Consider the following 19401-nt stretch of genomic DNA (forward strand, 5'->3'; position numbering starts at 1 on the left):
TACCCTGAATCACTAGCCTCAGGTTCCTGTGAGCAAAACTCGTCCAGCAACCATTGCAGTTCCCCCCTGCGCCCACTAGAGGACACAAGCGCACAGATCCTCGTGAATTCCTGACCGTAGCCACCATCTGATGCTGCTGCTGCTGCTGTGGATGATGACCATGATGAGGTGAATGAGGAAGGGGCCTCTACCTTGGTTGGGAAGTAGCGGCTGGTCTTGAAGTCCTTGAGGAACGCAGACATGGCGACGGTGGAGAAGAAGAGCACCACGGACCAGAAGAGGACGTCAGGGATGTAGGGGCCGTGAGGGCCACAGGCCTTCCCCACAAACACACCGCGCTTCTCTATGCACTCCTGCCAGAGCACAAAGAAGGACATCATATGTACAGTACAGTATATAATAATGTATTCATCAGGTCTGAAAGTCACAGAAAAGGTCTCTATTTACTTTTATTTCAGGCAGTGTTGTTGGTGCATTGCAAAAACATCTACCTAACCAGGCTTGAATTACAAACTTCACACATTGAATGTGTGTCTAGGTCTACATTCACCTGCAGAGGTGATAATAGGATGGCCAAACAAATTATGTCTTTAGCTTCTGCTGTTGCTATCATACTTAGACCACATACTTAAACTTTTACCAGGACAACATTGTCACTCTGTATCTATATTTGAGGGCATAGTTAAACACGAGACATTCAACGCATTCTAAATGCTGCCTCAAACACCTACACTATAACATCATTAGAGAGAAATGGTCCACATCTGGACACATGTTCCAAAAAGAGGAGAGGCTCAGAGACTCAGTGAGTAATATCACCCCCGCCCCCGGGTGTGTGTGTGGAGATGCATTGTTCTAAAACATCTACTTTTAGATGCCTAATAACGCTTCCCCCTTTGCCTCGAGGACAGCCCACTCCTGTTGGCCAGCTGCAGTGCGCGGTCATGTGTGTTGTTACTATTTCAAAAATAAAAGTGTTCTCCTCCTGTAGGACAGACGCTCAAAAAAACTGAATGCATACAGTTTGCTTTTAATGGTGATTTGGCATGGCTAATCCCGGGTAATCCATCCCACATGTCCTTAATCTCCACCGTTGGTCCGCTTCCATTTTGCAGAGAACCAACGCATCACTCTGTGCGTGGAGCCACAGGCCCGGGCAACGGGGTTTCACCGCAAAGTTTTGGGTGAACTGGCAGAGGGGGCGGTCATCTGGCATATTAGATCCAGGGTGAGGGCAGCGAAAAGGTTCTGCCACCTACATCTGTCTCCATCGGACACACGTGGTCTCACCTTGACCTCCAGGGCCTCCCAGTAGATCTCGGAGGCCGTGATGTTGTTCTCGTCCCAGTACTGCAGGGTGGCGTTGTTCGGATCCTGAGGCTCGATGCAGGCGCATCTGCGGTTTAGGAGAAAGAGGACAACAGCACATCTTTAAGGCAGGTGTGGTGGATGTGTGCCTGTATGGTAATTAGACGTCTCTGCAAGCAAGCCTACATTACATGTGTTCAGGGGAAATGCGAGCATGCTAAAGCTTTTCACACTTTTCACACTTCAAACATGACCCATTTTCAGCTCGTTTTTTTTTTTACCCACTCCACGATGTAGCTGGCAGCTTTCAAAACCAGGGTACATAGTGCAGCTGTTGGACTGCTTCAAACGTTTAGCAACACAGGTCGAATCCAATAACAAAAGAGCCCTAGTCTGTCTTACTGTACTACTATTGCTACAGTAACAATAGAGACAGAACCATCTAACCACATTTTAGCAAAAAAGTAAGCAGAGTGGCCCACTCACGAGTACTGCGTGAGCTTCTCCAGGTCGTTGTTCTTGTTGATGGGGTAGTGCACGCCCAGGTGGATGAGCTTCTCCAAGGCCTCGTAGATGAAGATGATGCAGATGAGGGCGGCGAAGGCCTCCTCTGTGAAGCGCGTGATGTAGCACACCAGCGAGCTGGCGTCCGTGGCCACCAGCAGCAGGCAGAAGAACGCCGTCCACAGCCCGATGCAGGTCCGTAAGGAGAGGTAGGATAGGCCGTACTCTCTGACGCGCACAGAGGACACAACAACACACAAAGAACATGCGTAATGCAATAAAGAAATTAAAGTCAAATCTCTTTTAATGCGTTTATTGTCGTCATCAGGTTGACATCAGGCTATTTATTGAATGAAATTGAAAGTAATAACAATAATAAATTCTATATTCTATATATCCCTGTTCCATCAAATTATGAGATAACTCCCGAACATCCTACAGTTCTATATGTTTCCAACATGAGATCAAGCAGGCACATTCATTCATTAGTTCAATGGAAATATGGATTAGACTGACAAATAGACCGGAATGGCACACTGACAGTCTAAAGACAGATTAAGAAGAAGACATCACTACTGTATAAGCGGACCTGAACCCTGATCCATCAGATCACGCTGGTTTAACAAAGGGATGAAACCTCCTGTACGTCAGCACATCTACATCAGCTGAATGCAGACTTACTTGCAGAATTTGTACAAAATCTTCTCAAACACCAACACAGGCCCAGTGCTGCCCAGGATAGTGAGCGGCTGCCCAGCAAACAGGGAATACGCGATGCCCGTCATTGAGGCCCCGAACAGAGATTCAATTGCACTCTGGAGGAAAGAAGGAGAGTGACAAATCAACCTAAAACAATCCTAATGACTACAATGGTAAATCCCCTCAATTTGAGTTGACACCATTAGAATGATCTACGCAGCAAGGCTAGGCTACATGGTTAGTGAGGATATGCTCATCAGTGCTTTGGTGAGATAAATGGTCCATGAAACTGTACAGTAATGTAAAGGAGGGCTCTCAACTGTTGAGCTCAGCTTGGAGTGACATTTTGCCCTTTGAGGGTTGATGGTTCTGACATGGACAACAACAGTGTGAATGCTATCTTATATTTGGTATTAATTTAATGACATATTAGAATCTAATATGTCATTAAATTAATACCAAATATAGCCCCGAATGCTCCTCTTTTCCTGGCCTCTCTTCAAGGCTCTTATCTCAGTCCTCTCCCTCTAACTCTCACACAGGAGATAAACGGCATATCTCTTTCAGTCTTGACTGCTGAATTTTTAAAAGGCTGAATTAGTCCATGGGTGGTATTTGATAATAGGCTTTTTTAGGTCATGTTCAAAAAAAAGGTTAATCCATCCATCAGTCGATATGGCATTCATTAAAATGCAGATTATAATCCCCGTCTTCACAGTTCTACTTTTTCAGTTTACTGTTTCAGTCAATATATGGTTTTCTACAGGCTGTATGAATGAGGGTGTAAATACATTAGACAGACAGGAAGGTGGTGTGTTAGTCGATTAGTTTAGTTCCTTGGATCTTCTTTGATAAAAGAATACTCCATGCAATAACTTGTGCACTTGTTTTAATGCAGAGCAGTGAGGTTACGTGTGTGTGTGTGTGTGTGTGTGTTATGCATATGTGTGCTGTCGCCTGTAGCGTTTTAATGCAGAACTGTGTTGTTTGGTGAGGTTACGTGTGTGTGTGTGTGTGTGTGTGTGTGTATTATATGCATGTGTGCTATAGCTTGTAGTGTGTAGTGTGTGTTGTATGCTGTACTACATGGAGCCTACAAAATGAGCGAATCCCATCGTCAGCTCAACTCTTATCTAGTAATCTACAGTAATTCTAGGTTACATCAGAGGAAGCAAAGATGAAAATGTCATGTGTGGTCTGAGACTGTGAGTTGAGAGAGCTGAGATCCCTGATGCACAAGTTCAACTAGACCTTCTCATGCCAAACTGTGTGGCTGTGAAGAAGTGACATACTGTATATACTGTATGTGTATATATTTCAAGTCATTTCTTTCATGCCATGACATATTAAATCCACAACAATCTGGGTTTAGAACAAATCACAGCACTGTCTCAGCTACCACATTAGTGACAAATAATATATTATCTGCTTTAGACATTAAAAAGCACTGTGCTGCCCTTTTTGTTGATTTGTCAAAAGCATTTGATACAGTTGATCATCCCTTACTGTTACAAAGATTACATGATATTGGTCTAGATGATAAGGCATGTAAATGGTTTTGGAATTATTTGTCCCAGAGGTTTCAATGTGTTAAGTCAGGAAATATTAAGTCAGAGTTTTTGCCAATCACAAAGGGTGTTCCACAAGGGTCTATTTTGGGCCCAGTTCTCTTCACCATTTACATCAATGACATTGTATCTTCACTAAATGGTTGTCAAGTCCACCTTTATGCTGACGACACTATTTTGTATTGCATAGCTGACTCTGTTCAACATGCAATTGATAATCTCCAGCTTTCATTTAATGTTCTCCAAGAAGCTCTCATTAATCTTAAATTAGTACTAAATGAGAAGAAAACTAAATTTATGTTATTTACTAGAGCAAGGAACATTGAGGTTAATAGCATGCAAATAACAACTGTAACTGGTTCAAGCATTGATAGAGTCTCTGAATACAAATATCTTGGTATTTGGCTGGATGACAAACTCACATTTAATTACCACGTAGCCATCCTAGTAAAAACACTGAGAAAAAAAATTGGTTTCTTCTACAGAAACAAGGCCAGCCTCCCTATGGAAAGTAGGAAAAAAGTTGTTGAAGCAGTTTTCATGTCAGTTCTAGACTATGGTGATGTGATATATAAAAATGCTACTGCCTCTTCACTAAAAGCCCTGGACTCAGTCTACCATTTTGCCCTGAGATTCATTACTGGTGATGGCTATAGCACTCATCATTGTGTTCTATATGATAGGGTCGGGTGGTCATCTCTGACAGAGAGGAGACAACGTCATTGGTATCTGTTTATTTACAAGGGTATTGTTGAAAAATTACCAGGTTATATTTCAGATATGCTTATGTGGAATTCTGGTGCCTATCAGACTAGATCAAATGACTCTTTGATGCTTAAAGTTCCTCGTGTCCATTCTGAGTTGGGCAAGTCAGCCTTTTGTTATGGTGCCCCTACTTCCTGGAATAATCTTCAGTGCAATTTAAAAATGAACTCTATAATTCCTTATAGTCAATTCAAGTCTGTGGTCACAAACCGTCCTATGCCAATTTGTACCTGCTTTAAGTAAATGTCTTTATTATTATTGTTATTATTATTTTTATTATTATTATTTTTGTTGTTATTATTTTATTATTATTATTTCATGTATTTTTATTTTATTATTTTTATTTCCCCCTTCCTCCTCTATAATGCAATGTATATTTTCTTATTATTATCTTATTTGAACATCTCTTGTTCCTCCATGTATTTTTCTGTAATCTCGGCTTCATTGAAAATGAGGGCTACCCTCAATGACTCTCCGAGAATAAATAAAGGTTGAATGAATGAAAATTTGTCTTGTCTCCAGCCTCTCCCATGGGGGGGGGGCGGAGCTGTGCTGGGAGGGTGTGGCCTTACTATGCGACCCTCGGTGGCCTCGCCCAGCAGGCCCCCGAACGTGATGACGGGCGACATGCAGGCACAGTAGAGGAAGAGGAAGGACGCCATGCACTGCAGGCTCACGGCGTCCGTGTAGTCTGACAAGTAGAACGGCGCCTTGCGCTTGATGTCCAAGATGAATCCTCCAAAGAGCCTGCAATGGATCACACAACAGTAGTGAGTGGGGGGGATTGCTTCCTGCACGCTGAAGTGTGGGGAATGTGTGTGTGTGTGTGTGTGTGTGTGTGTGTGTGTGTGTGTGTGTGTGTGTGTGAGGCTGAGGTTGTCATTCCAGCTTTGGAGGGACTTTCTCTCTCTCCACTTACACGCACACACACAGACACCCACACACCCACACACACCCACACACACACACACACACACACACCCACACACACCTCCCTGTGCGCTGCAATTCTGGGCCACCGTGTCCCCCATGCTCTGCAGCTTCTCCCATGTCGGTGGTGCCGTTGGGTACTCCAGGGATCCTCCGCTTCTCCTGGACAGAGGGGAGGGGGAGAGAGAGAGAGTGAGACATGTGTCTGCGTCTGTGTGTGTCTGCGTCTGTGTGTGTGTGAGTGGGGGGGGGGACTAGAGACAGTCTGTTCATCATACAGCTCCTTCTCTCTATTCCAGAGTGTTACAGAAAACAGCTCTTTCACTGCAGAGACTGCTGCTAGACAAGATATGATTCATCCGATGGTGAACAATTGTGTCTCAGAATCAGTAATAGCAGGTTCTTCTTCAGTGTACATTGTGCTGGTAATGTCCTAGATGCTGATGAATGTAAAAATCTTGCGACGGCATCTTTTGCCTGATACTGATTTAATGTGGTTGGCATCACCCTTCTGCTATATCCCTGCGGAGGGAGAGAGGACCACAGACTATGCTCTTCAAATGGCCAGAAAGATGTCGCCTCTGAATCCACCGGCAAAAAAAAATGAACGCCAGCCGGTGCCAGTCCCAGACTGGTGGCACTGGCCACCCATACCATTTCTATTTCTGGACGGGCTATTTTTTGACTTGGCCACACAAACCTGGGAAGGGACATTTTTGGGAGGCTCTATTCTGATGGATGGATCCCACTCTCCTGGTGGCAGAACTGTTACTTGGTCGAGGAATTCATCAATTCCATCCACAATGTCCTTGCGGTCCTTTGCTTTGTACGCCACGTCATGAAAGACCTTGAAACGACAGAACAGAGAGCAATGTCACAAGAGAACATAAGAGGCTTTTGAAGGTTGTTCTTTTTTTTTACTGTTTTTTTTCTCTGTCTTCTCTCCCACTGAGACAGGCTGCGATGGCAAAGAGAATAGTTTTTTGACAGGAGTGCGGCATAATGACATCAGCATCCTCCACACTAGCGTGACTGAAGTGTTACCCTGGAAACGCAAAGTAGCAGCTTAGCTAGTGCATGGAGCCTATGACTAATTAGCAGGTGTGTGAAGGCCATTACAACTCTCGTCCTGCCACCTCCACAACTCCATAGAGAAGCGGTACAGTGCCACAGCAAACATTTTAGCATTGGGCTTTTTTGTGTGTTTTTTTGTGTGTTTTTTTTGCTGCTTTACAAAATCACTTATACATCACACGATATAATCAGGGTTTCAAACCATCAGGAAATTAAGCGAGCATTTTAAGGCCAGTTTAAAACATACAAGGCGTCCAGCTTACCTCATCGGTCATCAAAACTCCAATGGATCGACCGATCTCATGGTACTGCTGGCCTTTCCCCACTGGCCCCAATAAAATGAAAAGGAATCTGGAGACATGGATCACAAAAGGAGGGCAGCAATGAGGCAATGGCTATAAAAAATGTCTATAAAAAAATACCCAAAACATTAGTGACTTCATAGAATGTTCATTCTAGCGTGTATTGTATGAAATCGGTTCAGAGAGGTTTAACATGGTGTTGTGACATGAATGTAACCATGGCACGTGGAGTGCTGTGACCCATGGACTATTACTCAGCAGGTGGGAGAGTTACCTGGATGTGATGGGGACCTCTGCGATGCCATTCAGCATCACCGCGGGGGAGAGGCGCACAAACGCCACCACCGGCTTATCCAGGAAGTCCAGCTCTCCCACCAGGATGTTGGCGGCCTCGGCCCCCGGCGGGATCTTCTTCATGAAATGTAGGTCTATCTGCGGAGACACATGGCCAGAGTAGACGGCTTTTTGAACGATTCACCGGATTCACCTCTGCCCCGTGCCAGATTGGCCGGCGGCCAACCGCTTTGCTCTCGTTTTTATTCCCCCCCCCCCCATTCCTAACTACCTGCCAAACACTGTGTGGGTTTATGAGTGCTGCTTAGAATGGCACATCTAAACACATATGCCCACCCAAAACACGTCCAATGAGACAGGCTGTGTAAAAAAAGCGGCTGCAGGTGGATGATCGCATTAGCTAAATTCGGAGCCCGCAATTACACTAAATGAAAGGGGCCATTTTGTGCTCCTATTCTCTGCTCCATCCCTGTAGAACATATAGGCTGAGCAGTGGAGCCAGGACCACCACCAGTCCCATCAATATGCTGCTGCTGCTGCCTGCCATGAAGCTGCACTGCGTCAATCCTACAGGCTGTGGCTTAAAGAGACAGAGACAGAGACAGAGACAGAGGTGGGAGGAACAGGGGCAACCTAGAGCTCTATCTCTGGCACGCTGCTACAGTTGCTGCTGCTGCTGCTGTGAACAGGGCAGCACGGTCATGTTCCTCCACATGCTGTAGTCAGGATTCCATGAATCCCTTTACATCGTCATGTTCAGCAGAAAACACTGACAGTCTGTGTTGGATACTGAGAAAGAGGGAGAACACGACACAGAACATCTGCCCCAAAGACCTTAATTACATACAGTATAGGATATGAGAGAATGTCATGAATTCTACTGAACTGGCTCAGTAATCCGTCTCTGAAGTGTGAGGGGAACAGGTGCTTTGCCTGGACAACAGCTCTACAAGCAGACTTAAAAACAGACTGCAGGTTCATTCTGCGGAAAAGGACAATCACCAAATGCCAGGGTGGCAGAGCACAAATTGTGCCCGACTTAGAGAGTGGCGGTTATTTTTAGGGTGGCGCTCAGTCTTAATGGGCAGAGATCTGTTCTACTCTGCACTCAGTATAGCTAAGATCCTAATCCACAGACAGAGGTGAGCTGTCTAATGCTGGAAAAATCCCTTTGTTATTTGGGACAGACCAGACACAAACAGAAAACAAACAAAATAAGCATTTTCCAGCTAGTTGTAGCCTATAATTGGATAGTTCCATCATTTCCATCTCAGCAGATTGGCAAATCTGTTTCACAGTCACCTAATCATTAAAGTGAAAAGCACACGGTACAGTATTGGCAGCCCTCCATTAAAATATATTCAGTAATAAGCTGATTTACAGCTAGTCAAGCCTTTTAGCAGACCTTGGGAGAAACAGAGAGGATAATTCATTAGGGATAATTCTGGATAAATACAATACAGTAGACCCATTAATAACCATGTTTACTGACTCTGAATGCTCATTTGAGCTGATGGTTGGAATAATGCATGATACAAAATCGGGTCGAGTGAAGGTACTGTATAATACTGTGCATATGGAAACGCAAGAAATCAACACCCAATAATAACTACTGTGAAAATAGAATAAACAAAAGGCTTCATGCCCATGAGAAAGAAAATTGAGCTTGATTACTCCTACAGACGTTGTGCAACATCATTTAAACATAATCAAAACATTGTCTGCGTTGTCTCCAAATGAAGTGTGTGTTATGTCTCTCCCTGTAGGGTCTGTGTGTAAGAGAATGAGAACGTCTGATCCGCTGGGCGACATCGGTGCTCACCTTGCTGAAGTCCACAGCGCTGTTCTCCCGGCTCACCTCACTCTTCCCCTCTGGGGCCGTGGGGAGCGTCTGAGGAGAGATCATCTGACCTGCGATCGGACCGGGAGGAAAAGTTCAAGCGGTCACGTATCTGGCCACAAGTGCCCTTCAACTGAGCGCATCAGCCGTCTCATCAGAAACTCATAGGCACAGGCCGGCCTCACAAATGGTAATACATCACAGCAGACTGAGGTGTCGTTTCAGGGCGGTATTGTGTTTGCTTCATGGCCTTTGCTCCAAGGCTGTGCACTAACATGGACCACTGCTCCAAGGGTGAGCATTAAGATGGACCATTGACAGTCTGCTGTGTTGTATTTCACATTGGCAACATCCCCGCGATTTGGGGAGAATCTCAAGAGCAGACAAAAGCAGCTGGGTGAGAGAGGTGGTGAATGGAGTGATTGCATGAATGAGTGAGTGAGTGAATGAATGGTGGATCGGGAGAATTTATGATTAAGGGGGGTGCCTGTGATGATTAAAGCGTTGTTGCCCCCTTTGAGACAGGTTGATACAAACATGAAATTAGCTCGAGGACAGAGCAGAGGAAGAGGGCGTCTCTAAATCGGAGAAATGACATTTGCTAAAACTAATTTCAGTGTTTGATCCGCGTGTTGGCAGGTGCTATCTCTCTAGTCTAAGCTGCTAAAAAGCGTCGGGGCCAGAAGCAGACCTTTCGGGTATGATCTTTTTTTTGCATCAAAACATCTGTGTCAGAGCTCTGCCACTAAAGCGATTTCACAGGCAGACAAAAACAACGAAGTAACACCCAAACATGAACCCCTTTAGCGTTCAGAATTCGGCCCCCGCAAACAATTAAAACATTTTTGATTATGATTAGGCTACCACATACTTGGAATTGCACGACCAGATTTTTGCAGATTGGTCACGCACACGTCTGCTAAAACGCTGCTTTTTGGATAAGCGCTACTGGAATTAATGACTCAGTGAGACAACACTCCCATTTAATCACACTCCAAAAGAGACACTAAAAGGGTTCAGGGTGTTCTTTGTGGTGTTAATGTCAGCATGTGGGGAGCTGGCAAACTCTGCTTCCTAAACATAAGACCTGCTAAAGGTGATCCTGTCTGAAAAACAGGCTTTATTTCCAATAATTAAGAGGGAGCAGTTGTACTTTTGCCATTTCTCTGAACTCATTTCAGTATCATGCAGCATGGAATATTGTGTCAGGCATATCTAGTCATGCTATATCTAGCCTACTGTATGCCCTTTAAAAAGACATAACTTTTTAAGAATGTTGTAAAAATGAGGCAGTCTTGTGGTAATTGAGTAATGTGTGCTATTATCTCTTTTTAGTTTTGTCAACTTAAATATTTAGCTTTATCCACTTAAATATTCAGTTTTATCCATGTCAGCCATCGTCAGTGTTGTGACACCCACTAACCTCTGAGCACCAAAACTGTTAAGAAACACAAAAATCAGAGAGAAAACAAACAAACAAACAAACATCTCTGTGCTCCATGATGAGCTGCAGAGGATCATCACTTTACGTGTCATCTCTCACAGCACGGCCAAGTGCCACACTTCACTCCTGACAGCCTGACAACTAGCACTGACAGAGACATGACAACAGCGTTATGAGGAAGTCCTAACAGGGACCTTCACCTTCACAAGTTATGTTTTAGGAAGGAGCTAAAGGAGCAAGTCGGTCAAGTGTTTTTTAAGTTGCCTGCATCCGTGTCGTCCTCCGTGTCCAGTGGCTGGATATCGGACACGTCCGCGGCGTGTGGGAGGTGTGGGCTCTTTTGCGGGGGCCTGTGCTGCGGGGCAGTGGGGGGTGGGTGGGTGGTGGATGAGGTGGGGATCGGAGTGGAGACGGGGACAGGGACACACTGAGGGCAACAGAGTGACCAGGGAGCGCAGGACGACACCTGCCTCTCACTCCGACAGCCCGCCCTCTTAAAAGAGTCACAGAGGGAGGCCGAGAGGGCGGAACAGAAGAATGAGCCGCCTGCCAATGACACACACACACACACACACACACACACACGCAGACACACAAAATACATACAGTGAAGACACACACACACACACACACACACACACACACACACACCACACACACATACATACAAAATACATACAGTAAAGACACACACACAGATTAAAAAGACTGACTCAACCACAGGAAACAGGAGAACAGATGTTGAACCACACCAATAAAGGGTAAGAAATGGACAATGCAGGGTAAAATGGAACTGTCTTACAATGGAATTAAACAGATCATCAGACACCTTCCACCAGTAAATGATAGTGACAGAGTAAAGAGTAATACCAAAATACTAAATGCTAACCCATATTTTAGTAAACTGAGTAAAGGTAGGTATACAGAGTGTACAGAGGAAAATATAAACTGCTGTCATTGGAGTTGATAGTCTAGAATATGATACAAATATATCTAGATATATCAAGTTTCTTAAATTGCTTATAATGCTCATCAATTAATTCCTCTAAAAATAATACTGTAACTACCATATTCCATCCCAAGTTAAATGTACCCTAAAACTATTCTAAAACATTCTCATCTGATGCAACTCAACTGACTGCAACAGACTGATGATATTTGAAGCCTTTCTTAAGAGGACACAGCCGAGAAGTGAGAGCATCACCTCAGCAGAGAGCCGGTACGCCGGTGCTCACCGTTTTTGTCCATGTTGTGGGCCTCGGACTGCTTCTTGCCGATGTCTGCGAAGGAGCGCACGATGGGGATGCGGTTGGCCAGCTTCTTATGGTTCTGGTGGTGGTGCTGCTTGAGGAGCGCCTCACGGACCTTCCGACGGATGTCGTCTCCCAGAGGAACGGCGGCCTCCTGGTGGTCCAAGATCATTTCTGACCACCACAAAGAGAGAGAGAGAGAGAGTATCTCTTCTCTGTCAGAGATACGAAGCAGAGGCAAATCCTGACCAAGTACAGGCTAAGTGACCACACTCTTACAGTGGAAACAGGCAGGCACAGGAAAACCTGGCTGCCAAAAGAGGAAAGAATATGTGGTCACTGCCAGACAGGGAAGGTTGAGACAGAGGAGCACTTTCTTCTTCACTGTGAAAAATATAAAAACATAAGAGAGGCATCTTTCCCTAGTTTTAAATCATACTACCCAAAGTTCGAAACCATGGGTTCACATGATAAACTGCCTATCCTCTCAGGAGAGGGATATTCAGCCCCTCTAGCAGCAAGATACATTTCACACTGTCATAAGCTGAGAGACACTAGCATAACTTAATTATTTTATCTCACAGGACTATATCCTTATTTTTACAGAGAATAGACATACTTATGGTATATTACTTGTATTCTTATGTGTATGTGTATAATGTATGCATGTGTACAGTGTATGTATTATCATTCTGTGCTAATGTTACACTATGATATACATTTGTTTGACTGCTTTGGCAACATGAATGTCTTATTTGTCATGCCAATAAAGCATCCTTGAATTGAATTGAATTGAGAGGAGAGAAAGAGAGAGAAAGAGAGAGTGAGAAGATGCAATAGTAACACTTAAGTTTTGAACAAACGCTGTTCGGTTCCAAGGTTGTTAAATGTCGTCAGGTTCATAATTTCATACCCAAGCATATTAAACGACAGTCAAACTAAATGAGGACACAGAGCTGTTGGATTTGGGGTTCATAGAGGCTCTGACACAAAAAGAGTAAATGAGCTCGGTGGTGAACATAATGCCTGATTTAACAGAATCCATGTTCAAACCCTTTCTGGGCAAGCAGAAGTGAATCAATAATTAACGCCACAGATGTGAACAATCTGCAGAGTGTATAATGATCCCCGATTAAAGACAGTGTGCTGGTGAGCACTGCTGCTCCTGGGCCGATGTAGGACATTCTCTCAGCTGGGTCATTTACAGCCAAAACCTCATGCAGATGGGGCCTGTTAACTTATTGTACAGATCAATCAGCGCCGCTCTGCAGCAGTGAGCTAGTGAAATGGCAGCACATGTTATGACTACACATCCCATTTGTTGCAGCACACAAGCCATTTGGAAATGGGAGGGAGAGAGAGAGAGAGAGAGAGGGAGAGAGTGAGAGAGAGAGAGACAAAAAAAAGTCATTTAGTCCAGGTTTTCTCTGATGTATAATTCACATGCTTAAGGAGCCGTGATCGAGCCTGGGAGCCCTTGCATGATTGATGAGGTGAGACCTCACATTAGCGCAGCTAAAATAGCTCTGAGGAGCCCACAGCCCACAGACAGGTTCTTGGGGGGGAGCGTGGGGAATTACTGCGCCTTGCTACAATCTGAGCAATATCACTGTACATTAGCACAATTATAAAAACACCTTCCAGTTCAATGACAGGTCGCAGCGAATGAGCCAGGAGCTTTATTCTCATATTAAATCAAACTAAATGTGCATTACCTAGCATCATAGCACCATAGAGAGCATCCTAGCGCCATAGAGAGCGCTATAGAGTTTCCACTGTTGTCTCCATGCTTTACAGCTGGATGCAGCTGTGTTGATTTGAATTTGCCATAGTGATGGACTGAAAATCTAATCCAAATTTGGCAATACAATACAGTGCTGAGATAATTGTGTTGGGTAGACAGGGGCAGTGCTTGAATTACTCTTTAAGTCGGTCTCTCTATCTCAGACTGTGTTAAACGAGCTGCTTCTAGGGGGTACACGAGATGGAAAGGGCTATGGCAGAGAGGTGTTAAAAAATTACTTTTTAAATCTTTTGTAATTAATTCATGAATAAATAAATAATTTCGAATCAGGTAATAATGATATGGAAACATAAAATTAAAGGAAATCATTTGTAAACTCCACAGTATTTGGAGTTTATTAAGGCCAAGTCAGGATGTAGAAGGTGGTCCTTGGGGAAAAATGTTTGGGAATTCTGCTATTCTATCTCATACAAATAGGTGAAATTTCCCAGCATTTCAGTGTGACATGTACTTTTCCAGTGAATGTCAGCCTGACTCTGTTCCTCACGTCAAACAGATAGCGTCAGAATTCGTGATGATATTCTTTTCGAACATTGCATACTGTGTTCTTGAGAGTAGGATAGGTTCAGGTCAACGTCCCATAGTCGCCTATAGCCTATTTTAATTTAACGATTTTAAAAGTAAGAGACCGCACACGGATGGCCAATGACTGTTGTTCAGATTAAATTAGCCTACGATACCACATATGGCAGACACCCTCAGATATGCGAGACCCCCTCAGCTTTTTGACTTTGCTGCTTTCATGGGAGCCAGTCCTTCCTCTGGCTCCCACGAAATTGTAGCTCGGCTCCCTCTGGCTCCCACGTAATTGTAGCTCTGGACAGGGGTGTGGAGCTGAGGTGCGGCTCTACCTGCGATCTCGTCCAGCGTGGTGGCCCTCATGTCCAGCAGCACGGTGCCGTTGAGGATGCAGGAGCGCAGCTCGAACAGGCTGTGCAGAGAGAGAGTGGCCACGTACGGCTTACTCCATCTCTCCCCGCCGTCCTCCACATCCTCCTCAAACTTCAGCCACCTGGCGCGCACACACACACACACACACACATACATACGTAAACACACATACAAACAACACACAAAGACACAAATAAATAACACAGGTTATCTTCAGGTTCTCTCCGTTCTCCGCCACCTCAAACTGGCGCTGGCTGCACAAGGACGTGGCCCTGGTGAGGTGACTCTGCGGCAGACGCGCGGCCACAGCCAGCTGCTCGGCCATATGTGCTCAGAGTATGGACCGGGAGCTCATTAGAGCGGTGACATCAGCAGCTGCCGTGGAGGCCGGTCTGTGGCACACGGTGACGAGCCCTACTAATGTGCTGCGGCTATTTCAGCGGTGGGGTGGCGCTGGACTTCATCCATGGGGAACTAATGTCTGTGATGGGTAGCATCCCAAAAACATCCTCAGATGAAATAAACAATGTTCTTGTCATAATTATTCAGGTGAGCGTTAAAATATAGCTACAAGTTTCATTCAAATCAGTCACTCTCATCCAAAGGCAATTTCTTCACAAATCTCCAGAGAGAAAAATCCTCCATCACAATCATAATTCTGATACAGGGAGAGCCACAGCGTCTGATAGAAGTGGCAGTATTCTGGTCTACATATAGGTTCAGCAACCACAAGGGCCTCAGTCTGAGCCTCTGAGGCCGTTTTATAGTCCAAATCCATACCTCTATACAAACTGCTCCAGTCAAAATCTTCCACATACTATCAATTTTAGAAAAGCCAGGCCATTAGAAAAAAAAGTTATAGGCTTTCAGATAAATATGGGTGAGCCGGACAACAACAACAAGACCCAAAGTGATAAACATCTAACTGCCAGAACAAGTCTACGTTGAGGCTATTCAGAGCTCCGTGGAACCGTCATCATGAATGTCCATCAGACAGCTGGAACAGTTCTGTGATGAGAGTCACGGATACTGACTTGAAACAGTTACATAAAAACGTCCACCCCAGGCAGAAAAAGCTTTGGAAAACTGCCAGACAACAACCATATTTATGACAAAACGATGGCATTTCTGGACAGCCCTGTAGATACTAACCATATTACACGTTGAACATCCTATGCTAGGTTCCTAAGCCCTTTCCTTTCAAATTAAAGCTCTTGTCAGTGTACAAGTAATTCCCTGCCACACAATTGCAAGCCTTGCAAACGGTGTCTGACTGAAGGACGCAGGGTGCACGCAGGCTACAGCACAGTGAATGTGAAGGGAAAAAAAGATCCGGCAAGCCGAACAGGATGTGCCGACAGAACTCGTCCTAGCAGCTGTGAGTCATGCCGTGCTTATGAGACTGCTCTCCGCATGCATTCACTGGGCCTTTGTCAGGCACCTGACAGCTTCAACGCAGCTTCTGGTCGCATCGCACCAGAGTTACACAACAGCAGCAATATTGACACTTAATACATCTGTTCAGGCCATCGGGGATTAACACTACAGTTATTGTCAGTCGTCCTACTGTAAGTAAGATTAGAAATTGATTTTAAAAACACAGTATAGTGGGCCTAACAGATGGGAAGCTATAAAAATTAAGCGATACCGCCTGAGGCAGTAGAAGACTGAGTTGTGCAGCCTTAAGTGCATTCAAGTATCTGAAATAGTTACGTCAGGGCAAATAAGAATGACGACTTAAGAGCTTTTGTGCAGCCCACTTCAAGGGCACCTAATGTGAGCTGCTTGAACAGCGTGCCCATCCGTCTGGGTGCACACGTAATGGTGACGGTGGCGGCGGCGCATTACCTGGCCGTCTCTCTCCACTCGGCCTCCTCGCCGTCCCGCCAGCAGATCTCGTCCAGCTGCGTGAAGAGGTCGTGGGGGATGTGCTCCTCGTCGTCGTCCTCTGTGCCCAGAAGGAACTGCACTCTCTGAGACGGGGTGTCTGGCGACCAGAGACGGAGGAGAACGCTCACAATCCATGAAGCCAAAACAAACTCATGTGAGCGTGTCCTGTTTACAGTGAATGCTGATTATGGTGACCAGTTATGGTTTAAAACAACCAGGAATATGTTTGTGTTATAGTGAACCTGATCATACAGTAGGATGGGCTGAGAATAAAGACACAGCAAGATGGGAAATTTGAAGTGATTTGTTCAGTGAGAAGATCATCCTCATGAATGCATGTGATAACACCATGTGTGCATTGTGTGCATGGGACCATTTGAAAAAGAGACTACAGTGTCAATATAAACCCCCTGGTTAAATAAAGGATAATTAAACATTTTCATGAACACATTTGCCTTTAAATGGGGCTGAAATGCACAGTATATTATGCATTTGTATTATTATTATCTAATCATTTGGGTGACGCTTTTATCCAAAGCGACTTAGAGGTGTCAGTTATTGCCAGGCTCCAGAGCTACTTGGGGTTAAGTGCCTTGTTCAAATGCACAACGGTGGCAGTCAAGCAGCCTTCTGCCTTAGCCACAACACCACCACCGCTCCCATATTAGTAGGATGAAGAAGAAGAGGGTACTACAACTCAGGATATGATTAGTAGGATGAAGAAGAGGGTACTACAACCCAGGATATGATTAGCGATGGAATAAATCCTCTGCCGCCCACACTGGAGGACTGGCCTTACTGTAGGAGGGCGACTCCCGGCCGTCGTCCACCCCGCTGTCCCTCTCGCGGCTCCTCCTCCGGTGCCGGTGGCCGTGGTGCCGGTGCCTCCGGTGGGTCTTGCGGCCCAGCGGCACGTGCACGCCGATGTAGAGAGTCCGGTGGCCTGAGGGGGGAGAGAGGGAAGAGGGCTGGAGGGTTAGGAGACGGGGGCTTGGAGCACAGCCAAAGGGCCAAGAACCATCACAGCGTGAGAGCTTACTGTCTGTGACAGCCACTGATTCAAATCAGCGGCCGCTGGGTACACACACTGTTTTCTCACTGCACCTCCCCCTATCGTTGCTTTTGTGCTTTTAGCCTTTTTTCCCTTCTGCGCACATTCACTATCAACAATCAGTCAAGTCCAATTCCAAACCATATTAATACAGCAAAAAGGATAGTAAATAAATAGAATTAGGTGTAATCTGGATTTAGAGGTCGCGCCATCAGGGTTTCGATGGAAGTGGATACTGACCGAGCGTCCCGGAGAGAGGCATTAAATTATGACATTGGTGGGGTGCTTTAGCTGATAATTTATTACTACACTACTTTATTAGAAGGGACCTGCAAGCTAAAAGGATATGCTCAGCATTTAACATCTGCCGCTGCAGCGGCAACGTGCACACACACACACATGCGCGCACACACACACACGCACGCAAACACACACACTACTCTTCTAAAAGCCTTCATGGCTAAAAAACAGAACAGCCCTGCACAGGTGCTCTGCAGATTCTACAAGTATTAGCACACAACAACACAAATAAACAGCAAGAGCACAAGAACGCCAGTAGTACTGTATATTATGAAACACCAATTAGCTTGACATCAGTGTCCATTTTCCCTCTTCTCTTATGAACTGATGAACCTAGACTACCATGGCCTTGTCCGAAATCATCCCGCAGCCTAAATGTGAAATCTGTCAAACACATCCAGCACTCTCAGTGACAGTTCCATCCTACACCCCCCCCCCCATAAGAGGAGCACAGGGGTGGTGTGAGAGTGCAGGAAGTGCCTGGCCATGCCCGTGTGCAGCCGCAGCAGCCGTAGTGCCTCTGGGTTGGCGCCATGTGTTCCTGTGACCGCGTGAGGCTAACGCTCACTGACCGCGGCACGGCCCACTCTCCACTCCCTGCTCCCCCGCCCCGAGGCAGCAGGCCATCTTGGCTGATGAAGCTGCTCCTCTGAGCATTCGGCTGACATTTGGTCTCTCTCTCTCCCTCTCCATCTCTCTCTCTCTCTCTCTCTCTCTCTCTTTCTCCATATATCTCTCTCCATCTCTCTTTCGGCCACCAGCTTGTGTCATTAAATAAGGCCCAGAAATGTCAGGGAATCATATGTCTCGGCTCGATGTGCGGCCCAGGGAGTTGTCAGGCCCAGAAGGCAGGCTCAGAAATGAGCGCGTAAGTGAATTCTAATTCTTTCTCTTTTTTTTTCAGTCAGTGCTGTGCCAATTCGAACAATGCCACGCTCTAATCTTGCATGGTCACGGTGTGTTTGTGTGTGTGGGTTTCTGTCTATGCGTGTGCTTTGTGTGTCTGTAAGTGTGTATGGTTGTGGCTGTGTGTGCGCATGTTTGTGCATGAGTGTATGAGTGTGTGTGTGTGTGTGTGTGTGTGTGTGTGCATGTGTGTGTGTGTGTGTGTGTGTGTGTGTGTGTGTGCGTGTGTTTCTTTTGTTAAGGGGCCGTGGAGTGAGTCAGCAGTGTATTTGGCGTGTACCCATGAAGGGTTGCAGAGAGAGCGAGCGAGACAGAGAGAGCGAGAGAGAGAGAGAGAGAGAGAGAGAGAGAGAGAGAGAGTGAGAGAGAGAGGGAAAAAGACAGAGTGAGTGTGAGAGAGAGAGAGAGAGGGAAAGAGAGAGAAAGAGACAGAGAGAGCGAGATTGAACAAATGAAACCCAAACATTTGCTGTGTGAGGCTGCACATCAGTGACATCACAGAGAAGCATCCGGAAAATGGCCAATCTGCCTCAGAGACACCACAGTCACGACACACTGCAGCTGCAAGTCAGAAGCTGTTA

The 19401-nt window shown here is 45.6% G+C and overlaps 1 protein-coding gene across 1 annotated transcript in view; it reads right to left on the reverse strand.

The window, feature by feature from the left end:
* Window positions 1-19401, reverse strand: part of slc4a10b (solute carrier family 4 member 10b) — a 43963-nt gene that overhangs the window by 6290 nt on the left and 18272 nt on the right. The window contains exons 5-18 of the mRNA XM_062534001.1: window positions 17363-17506; window positions 16522-16660; window positions 14634-14794; window positions 11964-12152; window positions 9267-9355; window positions 7425-7582; window positions 7112-7199; window positions 6475-6621; window positions 5836-5936; window positions 5417-5591; window positions 2494-2627; window positions 1795-2040; window positions 1291-1396; window positions 192-353 (exon numbers count right to left, since the gene is read on the reverse strand). Coding sequence (XP_062389985.1) covers window positions 192-353; window positions 1291-1396; window positions 1795-2040; window positions 2494-2627; window positions 5417-5591; window positions 5836-5936; window positions 6475-6621; window positions 7112-7199; window positions 7425-7582; window positions 9267-9355; window positions 11964-12152; window positions 14634-14794; window positions 16522-16660; window positions 17363-17506 — 2039 coding nt within the window. The remainder of the gene's footprint in view (window positions 1-191; window positions 354-1290; window positions 1397-1794; window positions 2041-2493; window positions 2628-5416; window positions 5592-5835; window positions 5937-6474; window positions 6622-7111; window positions 7200-7424; window positions 7583-9266; window positions 9356-11963; window positions 12153-14633; window positions 14795-16521; window positions 16661-17362; window positions 17507-19401) is intronic.

Source organism: Sardina pilchardus, chromosome 4 (genome assembly GCF_963854185.1).
Source record: "Sardina pilchardus chromosome 4, fSarPil1.1, whole genome shotgun sequence".
In the NCBI taxonomy this organism is placed as follows: Eukaryota; Metazoa; Chordata; class Actinopteri; order Clupeiformes; family Clupeidae; genus Sardina; species Sardina pilchardus.